We start from the raw sequence: 25,343 nt of genomic DNA on the forward strand, positions 1-25,343 counted from the left end.
AAATCCTACACCTGGAAGTTTATCCACAACAAATAAAAGATTGAAAAATATAATTTAAGATGTTGATTACATCAATATTAATTATAGCAAAGAATTGGAAACAACTAAAATAATAGTAACAAAAATACTAGACAAATTCTGGTTCATGTACTGCATAGTACATATAAGACCATTTTAAATGTAAGGATAAATGAGAAGCTGAATGATGCAAACCATGCAGTCTGTTCCACTTCTAAATCCTGTGGTTTCCATGATATCTACTCTATAAGATGCATTATGTTAATTCCCCGACATAGTACACCTACCCTAATCAAGCTCAGTTTCTCACTGTCCCCCAATAAACTTTGCTTATTCCTGCTTCCAAGCTATGATCATGCTCTAATCCTTAGAATGTTTCCCCCCTTTTGCTCTCTATAGTCAAATCCTGATCATTATCCTGAAATCATTCAAAAAGACAGAACTGCAATTTAGTCTTTTCTATATTCCACCACAGTTGAAACAACAATAAGTGTTCAGTATATATGGTTATAGAATGAATGAATGAAAAATAAATAATAGCAATAGCTAATATTTACCCAGGACCTACTATGTGCCAGGATCATTCTAAGGGCTTTACATGTAATTCATTACTACCATTATTTCCTCCTTAATACTTATGACAAACTATAATTATTCTATTTATTTATTATGTAATTTCTCTACTGGAATGTAACCTCTGTCCATCTTGTTCACATAGCAGGTACTTTAAAAATATTTATTGAATGAATCACTAAACAGTCACTCATTAAGAGTCTGAATTAAAAAAAAAAAGAGTCTGAATTAGTAGTCCTTAAAAGAATCCTTTGAAAGTCAAAATGATTTACTTTGAGTTAACGACTAACTGCCTTACACACTCAAAAATGTTTTATAAAATAGATTTAATACATATTAAAATTACTTTCTTTTATAGGAAATATAATAAAATTATTTCATACATACAAAGCAGGACATTCTGCAAAATATGTCAAAGTAATATACTATGACTTTATAAAAAGGGTATGTTGACTATTCTCTGTCAAAACTACCCACTAAACAATTATAATTTTTTCCTAAAAAGATATACCATATAATTTCCATATAATAATGATCTTATAAGAAACTAGAAATTAATGTTTTTTAATGTAATGCTATCTGGAATTTTAAACATTTTTCTTTGAAAATATATTTAATTTTTATACCAGGATGATTATAAATCAAGTCCTAACAATACGCTCATTAATGACAACCTCACAGCTTTCAATACTTAAATTTGTTTTGCTTAGAGAAAAAAATGTTAACGAGAAAAAAAGACTTGTCCCCTGCTTTCTTACAAACACTACAGCATTACTAGTTAACAGCACCAGGTGAAGGCAGTTCAACAGCTCATCCATGGAATCACTATAATTCGGCATATTACCACCCCACCAATTATACACTGTTGGATGGTAAAGGATATGATTTAAAAGGGCTGTATGAAATGTACTTCTGGGTTCAGTGGTCAATATTTCATAGTCACACTAAGTAGCAATAAAAAGCTACCATGTCCAAATAATACCTGAATTTAAGTATTATGATTTATTTAAAATTTAAGAAAAGAATTACTTCTAAATGTTGTTAAGAACCAGAGAACAGCAGTCACTGCAGTAGAGAGAAAACACTGGACTAGAGACCCAGGTTCTGGTCCCAGTGCTTCCAGCAGCTGCCTTTGTGACCTTGAGCCAGTAATTTAAATACTCTGGGCTTTATTTTCCCCATCTTAGAAAAGGACTGAAGCACGTGATTTCTAAAATCCCTTCCAGATTCTGAGATTCTACTACTCTTCTGTTAGAAACTGCTCTTCTTCCCCCTCACTTTCCTTTTCAGTCTCCACAAAGAAGCTTATGGAAGAGAGTTTATGACCATCTACAACAGTCAGGGAAAGCTTCGAAGAAATACAGACCCGGCCTTAAGGAATACTGATATTCAGAAAGGTCACGGGGAAGACGGTGGAAGAAGGAAAAGGGCACAAGGGAGGAGAGGCAGAGGCTCCCACAAGGCATAACTAGATCCCAGGCGCCTCCTGCGATAGCCCTTATTGCTGTCTGCCAAATACCTTTGTGGCTGGAAGGGGTCCTGTGATGAGGTTTAACAAGGGAGGAGAGACTGCTGTCACTCCCACGCTGGGTATTCCTGCCTATGTGAGACCCTCCAAAGCTCTCTGACATCCCCTCTGACAGAATCACCAGCAATTTTTGAAGTGAAGCCTGCTTGTCAATCTGGCCCTGAGCAGCGGTCATGAGCAGAGCCACCTGATAACTGTAATAACTTGACTCCAGTGGGAAGTGAAGAGTTAGTTTTAAACCACGGAGATATGGGGATTGTTTGTTGCTACACTATGACCTAGTTCCTAAACACTCCCAAAAGGGAAACCTGAAGTGGATGAGAAAAGGTGCCTCCACCTTCTCTCCAACCTCAAAGACTTCTAAACTAACACCAAGCTGTCAAAACAAAGGCCTCTGTGGAACCACTCAGAGGCCTGTGCGTTGGCACCTTTCCCAGGCTCTTCTTCGGCCTCTTGTCCTTTAAAGCTACAAAACTGGGATTGTGCGAAGGTACAAAAAGCTTTGAGAAAGGGAGGAAGTGAGGTCGTGTCCAAATTGGGAAGGCATTCTTCTCTCTATTTGCCCCTGGTGCAGAGACTAGGGTTGCAAGGTTTAATATTTAACGACAAGGCTTAAAAGATTCAGAAGTATAATACAAATACACCAAAAATGAGTCTGAAACAGAGAAGACAGTCTTAGACTTACAGTTTGTACTTCCCTCAGGTTAACTCTTATCTTGGGTCTAAACAAATTTTTGTTTTTTCTTCTAGACTCAAATACTCCTCGTTTGAAGATCATCACCGCCATCTGCCTCAAAAAGAAGAATTACATACGAAGTAACAGTGCGATGCACTTCCCCACTATTAACAGCAAGCACTTCATCAACTGTAGAATGCAGTCAATTTCTTTTATTTCATGAAATTTTTATACCTTTATTGTGGCCTCTCTATAATATCCTCTGGATTCTTCCTGTGACTGTGAGGACCCCATTAATTCCAGTTGCCTTAACTCATCAATTTTAGCTAAAGCACGCCGAGCAAATGCCTAGATGCAATTAAAATAAATTTAACTCATAATAAGTAAGAGCACAGTGATTAAAAATGTATCGAGACAGCATGTTTTATTCTCCCAGACATTTAATTGGTGAATTAAACTCTAGGCTGATGCTGACTATAACACAGCAGCTATCCAATCTATCACTTCCTATAAGCACCACTAAATTCTGTGGATCTAAAGTTAACACACTGTCAGATATGCTAACTTTATGAATTAAGACATTTTAAAAGTAAGGAAAGCCAAATTCTAGGTTAGACAGTAGCTTCATATAGATTATCACATCTCTGGCATTGCACACACACACACACACACACACACACACACACACATCCTCCTCAGTGTTCTTCTTGAATCCTAACTTTCCTACCAAAACACACTGTATTATCCATTCAAATGTTCACATTGCCCACTAAATTGTGAGGTCCTTATAGGGTCTTATTCGTTTTTGTGTCTCTAGTACCCACCATATAGGAAGTATTTATTCATAGCAGAGGAAAGGAAGGAAGGAGGAAGGCTTGCTTATTTAATCAGATCACCATTATTATAACTCTCTAGAGATAATAACACAAAGAGTTCAAGTCACGTAATTTATTTTATCAGTTCTTTGAAATAGTGCATTTATAATTTACAATTTTAATGACGATGCTTCTAGACCACAATAAAAACATATATGAAGTGTTAAATTTTTCTGTAAGAAAGAATTTCACTGGAATCAAGTGGTCAACACTATGTAAACGTTCCATTCCCTGATAATTTGAATAGCTATAGAACTATGCCACCACGAATACACTACAATTAACTATACATACATGGTGAGTAATTTCTGGAATGTATCCTAGGCTAGAAAATGTATCCCACAAGGGCTGTATTAGACTATTCACCTGCTTCTGGGCGACTACCATCCAACCCTTCAGAATTAGTTCAGGCAGGAAAAACTAAACGTAAAGGAGCCATTAACTGGCCAGATGATTTATTTATGGTTGTGAACAGGATATGAAGAGGGATTTGTACAGCTGTGAAGGCTCTGTCCTGCACAAGACTTTCAGCCAAGTGGTTGAGTGAGGGCTGAAATCCAGCCCACACTGCACTCGACAAGCCATGCACACTGGTGCCGGTATGTGTTGGCTTAAAGAAAGGGGTGCCTATTTTAATTCTCACCAAGGCCCCATCCACTGACAAAGCAAGAACCGTGTGTGGTAGAGATGTGCATTTTTTCATTTGCATAGGGGTATTGGCTAGGACAATAGAAGCCCCAATCAGTAGTTAAGTTATATTCCAAATATTCAGTCAAAAAGATATACAGGAAAAGAGGAAAAAAACCAAACAAACAAGAAATAGACGAAAATAAATAAACAAACAAATAAATAGATAAATAAATAAATAAAATGATAGCTGGAATGGTAGGTGAATGGAATACAAAGGAAACAGGGAAGGAAAGTAACTTGCATACAAAAATACGATGAGGAAGAAAAGATACCAGAAATCTTACTCAGAAAAGCAGGAAAGATGGTAGAAGTGAATAAAGGAGAGGGCAGAAAGCCGAGCAAGAAATCAGCAGAATAGAGAAGCCAAGCAAATTTCTGCAAATAAAGCCCAGGACTTTTGTCTTTGCTTCATTACAATTCTTTGGGTTTTGTTTGTTTGTTTGTGATTTTCTTGCTGGGCATCTAAAGAAGAAAATGCTGCATAAGTTGTATTTTAAAATATTAGGATCCTCAGAATTAAAAAGTCGCATACCTCCCCATGAATACCAGCTTGGCAGTCATAGTAGCACTGGCAGACAGCAGTATAAAGAGTAGCTCTCCACGTCAAGTACCTGACAGACAGGAGTGGAACCGAGGACTCCATACATATACTGGCCCACAGGAGAAATTCTAAGGCCTGAGAAAGAAAGGGCAAAACTGAATGCATTTTCATTTTAAGCTAATAATTATTATTTTTATTTAATATAGTCAGGTCATAACTTGTGAGCACAAGTTGCTGACTACTTAAACCAAAAACACCATAAAAAATGAGTCAAAAAAAACAAGTATTTGAAAAGTAAAAGAATAATTTAGAGAACTCAATCTCAAGTTAACCACTTTAGAATGTCTTCCTTCTTAGCTCCTGAAGTCCCAAGAACTCAGCTCATTTTTACTAACATATATAATATCAAGTGTCAATGATAGTCTAGGAGCTAATTCCAACAATACAACTGTTATTAGCTGGCCTGGAACCAATGCATGATTTTGAAAATAATCTGGTATAGCAGGATAGGGAAAATGAAAAAGGCTTACAGTCTAGGGCCTGTGATACTTAGTAGAAACAGTTCAAGATTGGAATCAAATAGACCTGGGTTTCAGTCCTAAATTTATCACTCAGAGCTGTGTCATTTCACCTCTCCAGACCTCGATTTTCTCATCTGTAAAATGGGTATTTTGACACATCACAGCAGTGCTGTTATGTACGTGATATGCTAGGATGGCATTTGGCACATTGTGAGCACTCCATAAATGGTGCCTATTTCCAGTGGTAGGGAAAGAGGTCACCACTGTATTGGTCTGTCTGTAGGAATATAAGTAAAAGTCTCTTGCGCTATTTTAACTGAATGAGTTTTCCCTATCAATCCATTGACAATTCTTTTTAAACATATTCTTCCCACAAACCCTACATTGGGAAACACTCTTTGACTATATATATATATTCTTCAGTTAATTTTTTCAGATTTTTTTCCTTTCTTCAAATATATTCCAAAAGCTCAAAGGGTAACTGGATTATGTTGCTCTTCATTTGACTGACTATAAGAAGAAATTTGGTCTGTGCTCCACATGTTTTTATAAAAAATATTACTGGGATGAAAATAAGAATCTGTGAGCTAAATGTCTCAGAATATCCATTTCTAAATTCTGTCCATGGAAATATTAGCCTTAACCGAGCAGGCCCTCTTAGGAGTCCCTGAACTGCTGAGTACTTCCTCACTTGTCTCCCTGTCTTTATCTCACCATTGCCCTTCTTCTTATACACCCCCTTCCTTATACACCGCTCTTCCCTCCACCAGAGTTACCCTTTAATATGCAAATTGGGTTGTGCACTCTTGTGCTTAAAACACTTCAGTGGCTCTCTGTGACCTATATGACAAAGTACAAGCCTTATACACGCATGCAAAGACAGTCCCTGCCTACCCCCACTCTCCGTTACTCTTGATCTTGCATCATATACTTAAAGCTGGTCCAAAATACTTCTCATGGCACAAAACACGCCTTAGTGGTCCAAATATGTGTGTCTTTGCTCACTGTGTTCACTCCTTCACCTGCCCTACAGGACCGAGATGAAACCCTACCTCCACTACTAGCAGTGTTACCTTGGACAGTTTACTTAAACTCCATGTCCCTCAGGTTCTTTATCTGCAAAATAGGTGTAACAGTAATTACCTTAAAGGATTGTTGGATGACCAAATGAGTTAACACATACTAAATGCTTGGAACATAGTACACATAGTAAGTGTTATCTTTGGTAATGACAATGAAGGAGGGAGGAGAAGCAGGAGAAGGGAGAGGAACAGCAAGAGCAGGAGGAGGAGGGAGAATACGGGGAAGAGTTGTTGAAAAGAAGTGTTTCCTAACGTCACTCGAGAGAAATGACCATGGCCTCATTTCTGTCTCTGCTGTAATTGTGTTACGTGTGTGTGTATGATTTACATATATTTTATGTACACATATATCATATGTCACATCCAATAGCATTAACATGCTCACATGTGTGATTCCAAACTAGACTGTGATCTCTTTGAAAATAGGAACAGCGCCTTATTTGTTTTTACATCACCTAGAATAGTGCCAGGTACATAACAGACATTCCCAAGTGCTATTAAATGAATTCACTGAACAACCTTAAAGCTAGCAGAACCAACCAAGGGAGAGCTAACAAACATTCTAGATTCTCAAGAAAATAATGATAATAAATTTAAACAACAGAATAAAGTTCCTCTTCAAGTAACAAATTTGGCCTTCAATAATTGAGGAATTAATTAAGAAAAAGTGTACGTACAGTAGTCAAATCCACCTTGAAAAGGCAAGTCAACAAAAAGGTCCAGGAGATGCATATATATTAAGCAAATCTACTAGACTGACAAAGTATTCAATTGCAAAAATAGATAAAACACTGGTAACATTCAGACCCTATTACCCACTTGTGGAGCCTTCAGACAGTGTATATAACACGTGTGCAAGCAGCTCAGTGGACATCTAAGGGAAAGAAGCAGCCTGAAAGGGCAGAATTCCCCATAGTCTAGTCAGTTTTGAATCCAGAGGAAAAGAGAGCAGGGCTTGACACAGAATGGTAATATTCTTTGCTACCCACTGGAATGTAAGCTCATCTCGCTAGAATGTAAGTTCACTTAGGAAACAGACCTTGCCTGTCTTGTTCACCAAGGTAGCCCCCCCCCCCAGAACATTATCTGGTGTGTAGTAGACATGCAATAAATACTTGTTGACTAACTGACCTGCATTTAAAAGTTTCAGTTCATGGTGCCAAATACGGAACTATTTCAAATCATCATAGAATAAAAGGGCTGAAAGCCAATCTAATTTCACCCTCACCAACATCACCAGCACTACCACCCGATGTCCCACACCTTCCCTACCCAAGCGATCCCACCTCTAGTAACAAGGAACACGCCAGGTGGCATCAGAAGACAAGTCTAAACGTACTTTCTTAATCTGAAGTGTAAACCACCTTGATACACCTCCTGTGCATTAGTCCTGGTCATATCTTCCGGAACAGCACCAAACCACTCAAAACTCACTTTCAAACTACAGCCTTCCAAGAATCTGAAAACACCGATGCCACCTGTCCTCTGTCCAGGATAAAGATCGCTGAGCACTTCTCCACCTCCCAGAACTACACGTCCCTTCCCCATCACGGCTGGTCCTCCATGGCTTCGCTCCAGGTTGCCCATGTCCGGTTAGAGTATGTGACCACACCACGGTACAATGACCCTCTCAGTCGCTGCTCCTGGACACTATACCTCTACTAAGTCTGCCGGGGGTGCTTTATTGCAGTTTTTGTTGTTGCTGCTGCCGTCATTGTGTGCTAACCTTGCCATAACATGAATTGATATGGAATCAAGAGTCATCAAAACTCAAGTTTTCTCACATCTGCTGCACAAAAAGCCTATCGTGGATCTTTGCATTTGGATTGTTGTGGTTTGGGGAGTAGGGGATTAAGCCAGGTATAAATTTCCCCATGTTAAATTCACATGTCTTTCCAAAAAGCCCCCCGGGTATTAAAAATTTCACATTTCAAAATAAAAAGAGCTTCGGTTACCAGTTGTTCACATTATATTTGGGTTTGGCCTCAGACTTAGCATAAAAGACCGTAAATCACAGATTTTAGTGCTGAAGGGGATCTTAAAAGTAACCTGGTCTGACTCCGAGAGGCTAAACTGCTCATAAGTGACAGAGCTGGAGCTGGAATTCAGGTCTTCGGACTTTCAAGCGCAGCGGCGTTCTTTCCACTACACAGGACAGCCTTGACAAAGGTGAGTTCAGAGGAAAAACAAACCATCATTCCTCTTAGGGTTTTGAAAAAAACATCATTCCTTTTAGGGTTGTGAAAAATCATCATTCAGATTTTAAAAATGAAAAGCCAATTCCAAAAAATAATTCTGACTTTGTAGCATTTTTTTCTTGCCTCTAAAAGATAGAACTATTTCTATTAATGTTTAAAAATGATGGGATTTAAACAGGACTGTTCTCTTCATAGAAAAAAAAAAAGAACTTTGAAAAACCCCATTTTAGGAGCCCAGTGAGGACATGATTCCGGTATCACACACATAGTTCATCAGCTCAGCCACAGGATGGCACTGCAGCATCATTTATACCAGATTTTGAGGGAAACAACACTGAGCAGCATTTCAAAGGTTTGATTCAAAGTTTATGTCGTGGAACGTGGAATAATTGGACAATCATTGTTCAAGCCACAGGCTTTACAAACTAAACTACTTCAGTTTTATAGTAAATGAAACAGCAATCGTTTTCGTCAAATGAATAGATTCTACTGTATTTTTTAATATTTGCTGAGTACTATACTCCAGTTTTTAAATGCCTCCGAAGAAACTACAGGTTATACCATAACCGAAAGCAAAGTTGTCCTATGTCTTTAGGAAAAGAGATTTCAGAAATCTACCTCCCTCCCCCCCACCCCGCTCTACTGCCTAAGCTTAGGCTGCTCACCTCCCTCCGCGCAAAAGGAAGCGTTTCCCATCTAGGGAACAGCCTCTGGCCTGTCACGGTCTTTAGCAATAGTCATGTCAAAAAATACTAACCCCTCCCACACAGCTCCTCCATTTGAGTAGGTGAGCCAAAATAGTCACGACAAGATTAAATTTAGTTGACATTCGTGCATTGTTCTAGTGGTGTTGTGGGGCAACGCAGTGATGTATTGGCTCTGGCCTCAGCTACACTTCTAACTAGATGTGTGACATTGAGCAATAAAACTTTCTGAACCTCAGCATCCTCAGCAATAGATGCAGGTCATACCAGTACCTTCCTCAGAGTGGTGGTGTGAGGACTAGATGAGATAACATATGAAAGTGCTGAGAAGCCTACCTGATAAACGGTAGGCATTCATCCAACAAACGATGACAATGACGATGGTGATGATGATGGTAGTGCCCACCTCATAAGACTTTAACGCAAAGCCCTTCACACAATGCCTAACGCATAGTAGGGATTCAATAATAATAACAAACGGGAGCCATAATGCCTGGATCTTATAGGAATAAGCGTTTGTATTACTCTGGGGTGACTCCAAGAAAAGCCTGAGGATCTCATACCTATTTCTCCTTCTGTCTCATGCTAGACTAGAAGAGAACTCTAAAGTAGATACAGAATCAGGGTCCCTCAGACCCAGAAGGACACAGATGTGTCAATTCACTAGCTGAAGATATAGAAATTTCTGGGCGAAAATTACTAATTTCCTTGGAACTTATTATATTAAACAAACTGAAAGAATTTCATCCCACTCTTCAAATGCCAACTGTACAACCACTAACCACCCCAAAATTCTTGTATCCCTTACTCCCCTCACCACCATCCCACAAGACCGAGACCAGAGAACATTCTCCTTCAGCTCTTATTTGTCAGAGAGAAATTCAAGTTCGATGAGCAGAGAAATCTTATAGAGGGTATAAATATAAAATTATTTTTAAATGACTATCACATTAAAATTCTCTCAGCATTAACAAGTACAAACACAAACAGTTACATTTTGGCACATACATCTCTGCCCTACAAAGCTTTGGCACACAAACACTATAGCAAACCAAATTATGATGGTTCTGTAAAGCAGTATTTGTTGCAACAGCAAGGGCAATAGGAATTTGCAAATTCTTTTTAGGAAATCATCTGTAACTGCATGTAGAATCTCTGGAATATTCTGTATGCCAAGTTTACATTATACAGGGGACAGTCTCCCCTCATTTTAATTCTCAGGCCAAAAGCTGGCACAGATTTGTTCAAGTCACTGTCAGTAATAGAGCTTTTAAATTCAAGGAACAAAACAGAGAGAGAGCACATAATTAATGTTATAAATTAAGCATGCAAATCTCTTTGCTTCCATTTTTAAATGTTGGTAACTTTAAAGATACTTGGCTATATTTTGAGAAAATAAGAAAAAAAAATGCATCTGTCCTGAGAGTTAGAATATTCAGGGTAAGAATACTGCATGTGATAAAGAAAAATAAAGTAGTCATGTTTCAGATGGCAGCAACAACTTGAGTATGGCTATACTCGCCCTTCTTGGCCTACATTCCAAAGGCTGGACAATAAATACAGGGAAAAAATATGTCTCCTAGAGATAAAGTATTACCAACATTATAGGGAAGTGTCAGACATTCCCTCAAGCTAAAACTGAGCAGTGAGTACTGGTCAGTGGGAATCTTATTATAAAATAAAGTCCCCTTGCCCTCAGCTTGTGACTGGGACAGAGTTTAGGTATTCATTCACCTAACTACTAGCAAGCAGATAGGCCGTAAGTGAAGTTCAACCTCTTCCAGCAAAATGAAGTCCAAATTCCATAGGTATCACATAAGTAGGGTAACCATAGTTCATCATTCAAACCAGGACACTTGTAAGAGTGAAAGCAGGCCCTACTAATAATACCAGACAAGAGGTATAAACGAGGACCTTCCTGGGCAAGCCAGAATGGATGGTCACTCTATCTCAAGATATAGTTACCAGATGGATAGTCAGTATCAAGCTTACAAGTTATGACTAATCTGAGAGACCAAGGGACAGTGGAGAATACTTATTAATTTTAAGAATGCTTTCTTTTCATTAATACTTTATTTTCTGTATTTTTACATATGATCATGTTAAAGTAAAACTAAAAATTGAAAACCTGTTTTATATATATATATGTGTGTGTGTGTGTATATATATATATACACACACACATATTCACTAAATTTTGTTATGTAGTCACTAAATTTTCTTTGTTAGTATTCAATGCTAACAAAAGTCTTAAGAAAAACAGGAAATACAGGGGAAAATATTTTTGACAGTAAATTTCATACCTTGGAAGACTGACCAATAATCATCAATTTTCTGCAAATGGTGTAGATGTAAACGGTACCTAGATGGAGAAAAATACCATTAATATGTTTTATAGTCAACTGATGGAAATTTTATATTCCAATTTCTGTGGTTTACATCTGTAGCTCTCAAAACAAGTAATCTCATGAGAAAATCTGACGATGGTTAGAGAGTTATAATCATTACAATTTGTTGTGTAACTGGTAGCTGAATCATTAAAAGAATTAATATGACCATATTTTAAATATGTTCACACAGGAATCTTTTTTTTATTTTTTTGGAATTGTTTTTAAGATTCTCATTTTTAAAGCACTTTAAGTTTTGAAATATATTGAACAAAAGAATATTTTTAGTAGCATAATTTATGTACCCTGTGGTTTTAGTACTTCATATAAAATAGCATTGGTTTCCATGGTTTCCTCATAGTTGAAAAACTAAAGATTTATCTCCAGATAGGGTAGTCATACAGATTTAATCATGCAATACTCAAAAAAGAATCTCATAATAATTTAAACATCATAATGCATAATAGGCTGCATTATATTCCTTTGGAGTCTCATATAATATGTATCCCATTATTAAGGTATGTCCTATGAGCACTCTAATAAAAAACAGTATTTCCAACTCCTATTTAATATCATTCAAGTATGATTTTATTTTTAATCAGGCCATTAATTAAATGAGGATAGAAGTCAGATGGCAGGGTTATGGGGAGGGGTGAGGAACATCTCCATACATCTCTCTATATACAAAGGACACTATAATGCTTTCAACACACCCGAAGACGGTAACGTGCTTTTAAAAGGCAATGCAATTATAATGCAAGTAGTCTAAATGTTTTCTATAAAATATTTGATCTAAAATTCATAACCATCAAAATTCAACAATTATGAATCCTATGTTCACAGTTAATCTTTAAAAGCTTGAGAAAACAGCATCTGATCCAAAATACACATCACTTGATTAAAACGCACCTGTAAGCGTTATAAATATTAATCACATAACTCAATGACCAAAAGTATTGCATAAAATCTTAAACACATATAGCGCCGTAAACTTCACAGAGATTGCAATAGGTCCTTAACATTCGAGAACTCAGCATTCTTAGTGTGGCTGCATCCTCGACATAGTTACTTATTTCACGTAAGATCCAGTGGGGAAGAAACCACTTGGCTAGTAACAGTTCAAGCACAGTATTCTTATCTCAATTTGGTTTTCGCGACCTCTGCTCTTAATCTTTCAAAATTAAACTGTATAACTGTGTTTCTTTGTTTAAAAAAGAAAAAGTCACCACGTAAGTCTATGCACAGGAAAGGCATGCCTCTCCACAAAACATGTGATTCAGGTGTAAGCCAGGAGCCTGTATAAACATGTCAGTAACAGGAACTGGGGAATTTCAGAAGGCCTCAAGGAGACTGCCCTTAAGAATGACAAGGGCCCTCTGTATTTCAAAAATGTGCCTTTAACCTTTCCAACCCTAGTACGTCCTGACTATAACTGAGCCCTTCTTTGCGGGACCTTGGCACGGCTCACGAATCCCCACTGCAGAAAAGAGTAATTGGTATAGAATGAAAACACAGACTGAATCTTAACAACCTCAGATGTCTCCGGAAGTTTGTTTTGCTTTGTTTTTAACTAAAACCCTAATATGAGTTTATTGCTTTGTCATGTGACTCGTTTTCAACAAAGATGGCCACCATCAAAATAATCTGACAATTCGAGGGTTTAAATTTGAGGGTTCCAGTTAATTGAGAAGCAAAGTGTTATCAAATATTCATACACCCAGTTAAATTTTATGAAAGAACCTAGATTGGTTACATAGCTTAAGAAACCAAGGGTGTGTACATACAATAGTCAATTAAAAGTAAAGAGAATAAGAGTTAACTTCTAACTGAAAAGCTTAAATGTATTTTGATAAATTGTAAGTTAATTTATTTTTGATTACTTAAATTTCAAAGTTTTAAAAACACAGGATCTTTGGATGTGCTAATCCCCCAGTTGGAATGTCCTTCTCCCAAATATTCAGATGTCTCATTCAGGTCTTCGCTCAAATGTCATCTCAGTGAGATCTGCCCTGATTATTCTATTTAAAAATGCACCCAGCCCCAGCCTGCGCTCAGCTCTCCCGATCCCCTCCTCAGCATTTCTTTTCTCCATAGCACTCTGCACGATCTGCCACAATCATTTAGGTTTTCCTTTTTAATACATTTTTTATTAGTTTCAGGTGTACAAAACAGTATAACAGTTAGATATTTACACCCCTCACAAAGTGATAACCTCCGCAATCTACTACCCCCTGACATCTTATATAGCTGTTACAATACCACTGACTATATTCCCTATGCTGTATTTTACATCCTGTGATATATATATATATATATATATATATATATATATATACACACATATATATTATAGTTGACATTCAATATTTCAATATTATTCTACTTCAGCTTCAGCTGTATAGCGCAGTGGTCAGACATCTACACAGTCTATGAAATGATCCCCCTAATAAGTCCAGTACCCACCTGACACCCTACATAATCTTTACATTATTGATTATATTCCCCATGCTGTATTTCATATCCCCGTGACTATATTGTGACTACCAATTTGTGCTTTCTAAACCCTTCACCTTTTCCCCCATCCCCACCCCCTCCCATTTAGCAACCATCAGTTTTTTCTCTATGTCTCTGAGTCTATTTCTGTTTTGTTTGCTCCTTTATTCTGTTCTTTAGATTCCACATATAAGTGAGATCATATGGTATTTGTCTTTCTCAGTCTGACTTATTTCACTTAGCATCACATTCTCTAGGTCCATTAGTTTTGATTTATCACCTCCCTGTAGCAGAATGTAACCATGAGAACAGGGTTTTGGTCTATTGTCCACTCCTGTGTCCCTAGCACCTAGAACAATGCTTGGCAATCGGTTTTGGAAAAATTAATTAAAACGGGCAGGAATTAGTGAAACTAAATATGTATTAATGTATTTCTCACAACCCAGCAATCCCACTCCTGGGCATAGATCCCAGAAAATTCTCACACAGGTCTATAAAAGGACACATGCAAGGATATTCACTGCAGAATTATTTGAGCAGTTAGAGAGGCAGGGCAAACCAGGTGGCCATCCCTAGAAGTGAATGGCTATCTGGAACACAATTCAGCATGCAGAGTTAATGAACTAGATTTACAGACAGGAACCTGTCTAGATTCTAAAACCATAGTATTGAGCAGAATAATATTTAGGAAACAGAATAAAATCTAGAGCATGATACTACCTGTGTAAAGAAAAAGCACACACCAAGAAAAGGACAGAGAAGATACAGAAATCATTTATTCTTTTTTTTTTTTTTTTTTTTTTTTTTTTAAGATTATTGGGATTTTTTGTGTGTGAATCTAAAAAGACTGCAAACAGGGAGTCATGCTGGGTCATTTCCACCACTCAAGCAAGGCCTGACTGCAAAGCCCAACCCATAGGCCTATTCATTGCCTCTTGAGCACAGAACCTCTGCTCCTGCTCAGTCCCTACCAAGATGTGTGAGCAGCTCAGGTAGAGAGATGGTAGTGGCTGCTCTGGGAATCACAGATGCTCTTGAGCATGATCAGGCACAAAAGCTTGACAATCACTGGACTAAAAAATGTCTTCCAAAATCAGCCTCCTCTCTGGCATGTAAAGTCTAATTTCAATCAAAATGTCAAAAAATATTTGAGGAGGGCAAGGAAGGAAAAGGCTAGGAAACGTATTTCAATTGCCATAGATGAAGTAAAATCCAGTATTTTCTTTCAGGTAATTTTGTCCAACTCTTATGCATATAGAACACACTGTCATTATTTTCCTTTTAAGAATATATTATCCAGACAACAATATAGCAGATGATTCATTGCAACTTTTCATTGTAACTTTAAAAAGAATTTGAATTGAATGTAAATTTTAACTCTTTAAAGAGAAAAAAATGCTACATTTTGATAGATAATATTTCATGAGACATATATAATGTATATATGTGTATCTACACAATGTACATATGTATATAAGTATACTGTACACACACATTCGCAGAGCTCCTTATTCAAAACCAAGTAAAACCAAGTAGGAGGAGAAGGTTGATACCTAGAAAGTCACAGTCACTGGCCAAAGTACTTGAGAGGACCAATAAATCTGGATGATGCTTAGAACCAATCTAACCTGCAGTGGTTCTTTGATTCTTCTCCACTTATATTTATTTATTAACTGAGGCCCCTGCTTTTTATATACCTGAGATTATCCCCACAGCCTCTAACACTTCCTTGAGCAGAAAACCCAAAGATATACTTTCTAAGTTCCTGCTTATGAGGACAAACTAAAATGTAATAAAAATGTAAAAAAAAAAAAAAATCATCCAGTGAGTATGTTTTAAATCACAAGGTAATCAAGTTAACATCAAACTAGGCATTTAAATAACTTTCTCAATGACATGATGGGAAATAAAATACGTGGGTAAATACCATTGAAGATAATCCAACAAAGGTGCTCCTGTGGCAGAGCCAACTGCATGATGAGTCTTAAGGAGGACAAGATATGCAGACACTGGACCACAGATTCTTTATTCTGTAGGTTCATATCACTGTCACAGACCAGCTGGTAGTTGCAAATACATTTGCCATTTAAAGCATGAAACTGAAACACATGGGAAAATGTAATATAAATAAATGTAAACAAAGTTTATGCAACTTAGGAAAGCTTTCCTCAAAATGTAAGAAACTAAAATGGAAACAATTTTGCTTAATTAATTTAATAGATTAGTATAGTGCCATGGACTGAATGTTTGTGTCCCTCCCCACCCCCCAGAATTCTTGCGTTGAAACCTATCCCCAAAGTGATATTAGATGATGGAGTCTTTGGGAGGTAGTTAGATCATGAGGATGGAGGCCTCATGAATGGGATTAGTGCCCTTATCAAAGGGACACCAGACAGCCCTCTCAGGGCTTCTGCCATCTGAGGACACAGTGAGAAGACAGCCGTCTATGAACCAGGAAGCGGGCTCTCACCAGACACTGAATATTCCTGTACCTTGATCTCAGATATTCCAGCCGCCAGAAAGTGAGAAATAAATTTTTGTTGTTTAAGCCATCAGTCTATGAAGTTTCGTTATAGCAACCCTAACAGATTAAGACATATAGAAAGAAATGTGGTAAAATAGGTTTCTTTGAAGCATCCGTTTAGTTAAGATAACCTTTCCTTAATCAAAAAAATTTCAAAATACAAAACAAAAAAAAGTACAAAATCCTATTTCCAAGAATATGGAATTGAACCAATTTTTAGAAACTCACCCAATGGCATTTTAACTTACTAATTCAGATGTAATTATTACTATTTGCACAGTTCCTTCGGCAAATGTTTATTGAGAACCTCTATTTGCCACACTCTGTTAAGCAATAGGGACTCAAAGTTGAGGACGGCAAGTCCTCTTCTCTTGGCAGAGGGAAAAGAACTCCAGGCATAAGCAATGTTAAGAATGCTTAAAGTAGTTGCTGTGGTCACTGAATTTGAAGTCTTTTGTAAGGTTGGAAAAGAATGTTTCAGATAAAGAGATTAAGCTGTAGAGGTGGTCCATGGTCAAAAAACATGGAGACCATTCCACGTCATTCCGAGCAATATGGACTTTAGCTAAAGGGCAAAGTCAAGGGGCAGAGGCATAAAATGATTTGATTTATACTTTAGAAATTAATTCCGGCAAAAGTGTGGAAGATGAAAAGCAGAGGGTAGGGAATAAAGCTGCGTGCAGGGAAGCTAGGAGAGATCAAAGGCCTCTGAGGTAGTCCAGACATACCAGGGTCCTGAGATGGGGCCCTGGACTCCGGGATGAAGAGAAAGGAAAGATTTAAGTCTGGTCTGAGTCAATGAGATTTAGTGACCAATTCGATGTGGGATACAAGGGAGAGGAAGAGATCTGCAATGATTTCTTGCTTGGATGACTGGCTGGAGCCAAGGATGGAGGAAAGATGAGTCCAGCTTGGGATATGTCAAGTTAAGATGTTTATGACATAACTGAATAGATGTGGAGTTCAAAAGAGAGATTTTAGCTAGACTACTGATAAGTACTGGTAAAGCTATGGGAGTAGACACTATTAATAATACAAATGGGCCTTATCTACCACATAGATTTCATGCTCAGATGTATGTACACTATTTCTAGCCACTACGTAGTTGGTATCACAGAAGATATTCATTGAATGTATCTACATGTTGGAGTAATCATTAACTTTAAAGTACTCTTTCTTTTATAAACAGATAACGATACTTAATATTTTTTGAGTGTCAGGCCCTATTCTAAGTCTTTAATTATCTCAGCAATCCTAAAACAACATTATGCAGGAGGTATTGTTATTACTTCCATTTTACAGATGATGAAACTGAGGCACAAAGAAATTACACAACTTCTCCAAGGTTCCATCCTTAGGAAGTGGCACAGCAACTCTTTGAACCCAGGCAGGGGGATTCTAGAGGTCAAATTCTTACCAACTCTGCCATAATACCTCCCTACAATACAAAGGGGGTCATTAAATTACATGATTAAGTATCTGCACAAAACTTTGCTGTTAATATTTTGACCATTAATTCCTTATCACTGCTTCATAGATGATCTTTATGCATTTAATTCCAAAATTATTTCTCTAACAAAACTTCTCAAGACCTCTAGTTTTGCATTGTCAAGTTCCTCCTAGACTAAATTTCCAATCTATTTATTCTCTTACTCACTCATTTTATACATATTTGTTGAGAACCACAGTATGCCAGTGTCGAACTTAGCACGTAAAAAAACCAAATTCTTCGCATCTTTTTGCACCTATCACAACAGTCCTGATGGCATACTCTTAATGTTGTCTTCATTGCTTTACTTTCTGCCTCCAGTATCTTTCCTCCTAATCCATTCTGTGTACTGCTTCTAGATTACTCACTGTGACTATATCACTTCATTTATTCAACCCTTCAATAAAGCTTTACTGAGAATGTATTAGCTACCAGGCACTGTCCTAAGCACTAGGGATTAGAGATTAGAGTAGTCCCTGTCCTTGTGAAGCTTCTAGAAGGGGAGAAAGGAAATTAAACAATAAACAAATAAAAATGTAGCTGGTGAAGAAAAATAAAGCAGGGAGTGCAGGAGACCTGAAGGAAGTGAGTGATGAGCCACGCCACGTAGATATCTAAGATACAAGCTTTGCAGACAGTGGAGCTCGTCAGTACACTGGTGCTAAGCCAGGGAGTTTGGGTGGAAGCAGGATAATGAAATCATGCATGAGAGAAAGATGGGGACCTGGACTAGGGTGAAATAGGAGAGGCCTTAAAAGTCCAAACTCCTAAGCTTTTCATTCAGTACTGTTCCCAATGGGGGGCCAACTCATATTGCCCAATATTCTCATTCATGTACCTATGATATAGTCAAATTGAACTGATCAATGGACCCCCAAATATGGCTTGAAATTTTTCTGCTAATTAAACCACGTACAGGTGTGATCAAATAATATGGTGAATGTTTCAATTTTTAAAAATATATTACAGCAAAAGACACATTGCCATTAATCCCCCTCAAAATACTCCATCTCGCTTCAAACACACTCGTGCCACCATTCTTGGCACTTTCTGAAGAAGTTCTGGAAGTCCTCTTTCGTGTCTTTAGCTGTGCTGTCGTGGCTGTCTTGATGTCCTGAATCGATTCAAAACATTTACCTTTTATGGTCATTTTGACTTTGGGGAAAAGCCAGAAGGCACATGGTGCCAGATCTGGTGAATAAGGTGGATGAGGACACACCGTAATATTTTTGACAGAAATTGCTGCACCAGAAGCGATGTGTGACACAGAGCCTTTCTATCACAAAATACGATGAATGCTGCTGCTGAGTGCCATCCAATGGAAAAGCAGGGATCTTCAATATGGGAAGCAGCGCGCGGAACCTTAGTAACAGTGTGTGACCAGTTTCAACTTGTTCAGTGCAGTCAGTCAGGTGTGAGCTACGGTTGAAAAAGGTGTGCTTTAAAGTGTGCTGTAAATCATCCTCCATCATGACAACACTCCATGTCACCCATCGCTTCTGGTATATAGCAATTTCTGTCAAATAAAAACGTGATGGTGTGTCCTCATCCACCTTATTCACTGGATCTGGCACTGTGCCACTTCTGGCTCTTCCCCAGAGTCAAAATGATTCAGGACACTGAAGCAGCCACAACAGCTCAACTAAAGATACTCATGAAAGAGGACTTTCAGAACCGTTTTAGAAAGTGGCAAGACTGATAGGATAAGTGTGTTCCAAGCAATGGGGCGTATTTTGAGGTGGGTTAATGGCAATGTGTCTTTTACTTTAATAAGTTTTTTTTTATTTATTTAAACATTCACCGTATTTTTTTTTATCACACCTTGTATATTTCCAAGGTCTTGAATAATCGTCAAGTTTGAAATAACATAGCTTTGGATTCAGATTGATTAGCCTTCAAACACCAACTCTACCGACTGTTTTAAGTGGGATGGGTTTCTTCGTCTGTAATAAGCCTCAGTTTCCTGATCTGTAGAAGAGGCATAATCATACCTACCTTTTAGGACTGTAATGAGGCTGCAAGATAACAATTCATATACTGAATACAGAAGAGCCTAGTACATGGTCATTGCTCAACCAGTGAATCAATGGTAACAATTAACATAATAATACTGATATACTAGAAATAAAGCATAAAATTTTATATCAGAAGATCTGTGTTTGATCTCCAGACTGCTAGTTACACTGTGTGATTAGTTTTCTTTTTCTCTTTTGTAAAATAGGGATAATAATAGTATCTAACTCACAAAGTTACTGTGGGGATCAAATATGTTTTCCAAAGTACTCTGTAAACTAAAATCACTCTACAAATATTAGTTATTGTAACAATAACTGTCTGCTAGATGAATGAGTGATTATAGTGATACAATCTCCAAAGCATCTTTACAAAGTTTAATGAGTTCACTTTCTTATCCAGCACTGAAAACATTTATTAAGCAATTTATAGCACACAAGTAAATGCTATGCTAAACAAAGGAAAGACTGTCAACAAAAGGATATATTGCATAGTTCATCATAAATTGTAGCTATTTTAGCTACTACTTTCATCTTACTGTATGTACAGCAGTTTTGTCTCCAAAGCCTTTTGGAAAAAAGATGGCTTTGAATTGATGCACGTCTACTTGATTCTCATCAAAGTTGATATTGAACTGCTGAAGGTATCTTCCATAGCACTGTAAAAGGGCCAATTTATAGTCCTGAAATAATAAGAGCACTTGATGAAAGTTTCAAAATATCACTTTGCTTATTAAAATTTTACTATTAAATTATATTAATATTAAATACAATAATTATCAAATTATATCATTATTGAAATTAGATAATATTTGTTGTTCTTAATAGCATCAACCTTGATTATTACCATTACTATTATTTCTACCACCATTACATTATTTCTATCATTTCCAAATACTTATTATGACAGACACTGTGCTAGGCAATTAATGCTCATTATTTCATAATTCTCCTCAAAACAAGCCTATTGTGAGATAAGACCATTATGATCTCCAAGATGAAAATGTTCACTCAAGTATTATTGTGTGTGGTAATACCTGTATATACTACTTAAAATCCAAAAAAATTTAACATCACCATTTGATGGTAACCCACCCACTTAGTCAGAGAGGTAGATGAGTTAGTTGTGTAACTAGCCTTGCTTCTCTGATACCTCCTAAGCTCCAAAAAAGAAGGAAATAAGAGATAAGGAGGAGAGAGAGGGAGAGGGAAAAAGAGTGAAGGAGGAAGGAGGGAAGGAAGGAGAGAGAAAGATGAAAGAAGGGAGAGAAAGAAAGATGGGGGTGGAAGTAAAGAGAAAGAGGGAGAAAGTAAAAGAGGAAGAAAGAAAGGAGAGAATGGGAGGGAGGGAGAAAGAGAGAGGAGGAGGGGAGGGAAGGAAAGGAAGAGGGAGAGGCAGGAGGGGAGCAAAAGAAAGGAGAGGCGGGGGAGGGGTGGGGAGAAGAGAAGAAAGGGGAAGGGAGGAGAGCAGAGAAAAATAAAGGTGATGAGCTAACTCAACCTCTCTTTTGTCAAGTCTCTGACGCTGCATTAGGGCAAACCAAAAAAAGTCAGAACTATTGTTCGTTATGATTCTGTGAGTTCTAATTCAGGCTTATATTTCCATTACAAAGTTACATGCCTCATTTCTGTAGCCCATAAGGCACAGTTAATCTGAAGAGTTTCAGGGCAGTGGATGTGAGTAGGGCTCTGAAATATGTCTGTTGCAACCCTTACTCAGCTTCCTCCCCTGTGACTGTGTCTCCTGGAAAAGCAACTGCCCGGAGTGTGAACTGCCTTTCAGGTTACCTAGCCCCTTGGGAGGCATCCACAGTCAAATGTGTTTTGTTTCTGTTTCTATTGACTTGTTTGTTATTGTTCACTTAATTCTTTTCTGATTCTTTTCTGTTCTAATTTGATTTATAAAATGAATTCAAATCCAGGTTCAAAACAAGAATATGTCAACAAAATGATCGTACTGTAACTAAAGTAAAAATAAAGAGATTCTAGAACCAAAGTAATAAGTTCATTTTCAGGATTATAAATACCTGTATCGGCCGACTTTCTTATGAATACTATGAAAAGTATTTAAAATGTTTTTGTTGTTGTTCCTTTAAGCAAATTTTAAAACACCGCTACCTTAGCCATTACCCATCATCCACTTGCTTTATTAATTTCTAACATGCTGCTTTCTCCTTCCTCCACCAATATCCACTCAGCTTACCTGGATACTCCTCAAACCCAGTCACCAGCTTCTTATATTGAGCAGAAGCATCAAAATGGAGAGGGGGCACTCTTCTAATTCTTGTCAAAGCTGTCATTCCACCTCACATGAATACAGATTACAAGTGGGAGCTCATCTTTTTTTTTTCCTATAGTTTTTCCAAACTCTATATTTTTAAGTTTCTAAAAACCACAGTCCAATTACATGAAGCTAAGGTGCTTATCTAATTTTGGCAGCAGAAAATAGAGCTTAGTTCTTAATTACCAAAATTCCTCCATATCTTATCCTCTATTTGGTAAATTTTCCTCACAAACCAAAACAAATAGAAATGGAGGAGGAAAATGATGCTGAAAAATGGAAGATTAAGAAGACACTGAATAGGCCTACATCTGACCTAAAATCACTTTGGATAAAATAACTCTTAGTTCACAGATCCTAGATGTGCCAAATACTCATACCTAACTTGGAATAACTTGGGCCTCTGCCAGAGTTTAAGGGAAACACTTACATTATCATTAATTTAAAACTTAGCCATGGTGTGGTCTTACCAAACCAAGTCCATGAGTCCACAGCAATCTAAGACCTGGGTATTGATATGGAACCAAAAATAGAGACAAACTCAGTTTGGAATACAATACTGAGCCAGAAACAGGGCAAGTGTGGAATGACTGCTATAATTACATTTGGCAAAACCTTAAGAAGGAGACGAAATTCATTAGAACAGGGCACTGGGAAGCAAGCAACGCAGCAGCAAGGCCAGAAGCCATGAGAGTTGTCTGCTGGGTCAGCCAACCATGCAGAAAAAACAACAGGAAGTGCTGCCTGGGCTCCTTTGTATAAGGTAGGAACACGGATGACTCAACATTTCCTGTTGGGCCTACCACACCCTCTGTTAACTAGGGGCTGTGCCAGCTGTCTTTCTGTTCTGGAATCACTCACCTATGGAGAATAGCAACTAGTAATACAAAATTAAAAAACAAACACTTTTTAATGTTACTGTGCCTCATTAAAATGTTATGTAGTCATTTATATTTTTTCTAAGAAAAACAATCAAATCATGTAAAATAGGAATGGTATCAAACCAAATCATAATAATAATTAGCCAGATGAGTTTCATTGAGGCTTTTTCCCTCCAGAGGCACTTACTTTCGTTTCACAAAGGCTATCTCCAACCTTCAGAAGCTTTTCATCGTAATAGGCAGCTGGCAGCCGGGGGGCATATTTGTTCCAGATATTGAACAAAGAGGTGGCACTGTAAAAATCAAAATAAAATAGTATCTTCAAAGTCAGCACGAAACCTCAATTCATTAGCAAGCAACCCTTAAAAATGTATCTTGTGCTAAGTCTTTCCAATGTGCCTTATTGTTAATGTCTAATTATTAACAAATACACTCATAGTTAAAATTTCTGCTTCTTTTATGTCAAGCACTGATTGAAGCTCTTTATATGTGTTTTTTAAAATAGACTATTTTTTTAGAGCAGTTTTCGGTTCACAGAAAAATTGAGCAAAAGGTAGAGAGATTCCCCACATACCCCCACTACCAACACCCCCCACCAGAGTAGTACAACTGTGACAACCGATGAGCCTACACTGACACGTCCTGGTCACCCAGTGCCCATAGTTTACAGTAGGGTTGACTCTTGGCATTGTACCTTCTGTGGGTTTGGACAAATGTACACTGACATGTATCCATCATTACGGTATGACACAGTTGCTTCACTGCCCTAAAAATACCTTTGTGCTCTGCATATTCATCCCTCCCTCTCCACCCCCAATCCCAGGCAACCACTGCTCTTTTTAGTCACTGCACTGTTTTGCCTTTTTCGAAATGTCATACACTTGGAATCATACAGTATGTAGCCTTTTCAGATTGACTTCTTTCACTTAGTAATATGCATTTAAGATTCACCCCCCCCCCCGCTTTTATTATGGCTTGATATTTCATTTCCTTTTAGAACTGAATAATATTCCATTGTCTGGATATACCAGTTTATTTATCCATTCAGTTACTGAAAGATATTTTGTTTGCTTTCAAGTTTTGTCCATTTGAATAAAACTGCTATAAACATCCATATGTACAGATTTATGTGTGGACATAACTTCTTTGGGTAAATACCAAGAAGAACAATCTACCAAAGAGAATGTTTAGTTTCATAAGATACCACCAAACCGTCTTCCAAAGTAGCTATCCCATTTTGCATTCCCACCAACAATGAATGAGAGTTCCTGTTGTTCCATATCCTCACCAGCATTTGGTATTGTCAGTGTTCCAGATTTGGGCCATTCTAACAGATGTGTAGTGGTATAGCCCCGTTGTTTTCATTTGCATCTTCCTGATGATTGATGGTGTGGAACATCTTTTCATAGGTTTATATGCCATTCGTGTATCTTCTTTGGTGAGATGTCTGTTGAGGTCTTGAGTCCACTGTTTCAATCAGGTTGTTTGTTTTCTTATTGTTGAGTTTTAAGAGTTCTTTATAGTTTGGATAACAGTCCTTTACCAGATATGTCTTTTGCAAATATTTTCTCCCAGTCTGTGGCTTGGCTTTCATTCTCTTGACAGTGTATTTCAGAGAGCAGACATTTTTAATTTTAATGAAGTCCAGCTTATCAATTATTTCTTTCATGGATTGTGCCTTTGATGTTATATCTAAAAAGTCACTGCCAAATCCAAGGTCACCTACATTTTTCTATATCTTCTAAGAGTTTTATAGCATTTATAGGTTTGTGGTCCATTTTTGAGTTAATTTTTGGGAAGGGTGTAAGGTTTGTGTCTAGATTCATTTTTTTTTTACACGTGGATGTCCAGTTGTTACAGTATCATTTGT

The 25,343-nt window shown here is 37.5% G+C and overlaps 1 protein-coding gene across 1 annotated transcript in view; it reads right to left on the reverse strand.

Annotated features, from left to right (window-relative positions):
- CFAP54 (cilia and flagella associated protein 54) overlaps positions 1 to 25,343 on the reverse strand; it is a 253,643-nt gene that overhangs the window by 222,535 nt on the left and 5,765 nt on the right. Inside the window, exons 2-8 of the mRNA XM_033116208.1 lie at positions 23,661 to 23,766; positions 20,851 to 20,994; positions 16,214 to 16,385; positions 11,710 to 11,768; positions 4,893 to 5,036; positions 3,030 to 3,143; positions 2,805 to 2,906 (exon numbers count right to left, since the gene is read on the reverse strand). Of these exons, the coding sequence (XP_032972099.1) occupies positions 2,805 to 2,906; positions 3,030 to 3,143; positions 4,893 to 5,036; positions 11,710 to 11,768; positions 16,214 to 16,385; positions 20,851 to 20,994; positions 23,661 to 23,766 (841 nt within the window). The remainder of the gene's footprint in view (positions 1 to 2,804; positions 2,907 to 3,029; positions 3,144 to 4,892; positions 5,037 to 11,709; positions 11,769 to 16,213; positions 16,386 to 20,850; positions 20,995 to 23,660; positions 23,767 to 25,343) is intronic.

Source organism: Rhinolophus ferrumequinum, chromosome 10 (genome assembly GCF_004115265.2).
Source record: "Rhinolophus ferrumequinum isolate MPI-CBG mRhiFer1 chromosome 10, mRhiFer1_v1.p, whole genome shotgun sequence".
Lineage (NCBI taxonomy): Eukaryota > Metazoa > Chordata > Mammalia > Chiroptera > Rhinolophidae > Rhinolophus > Rhinolophus ferrumequinum.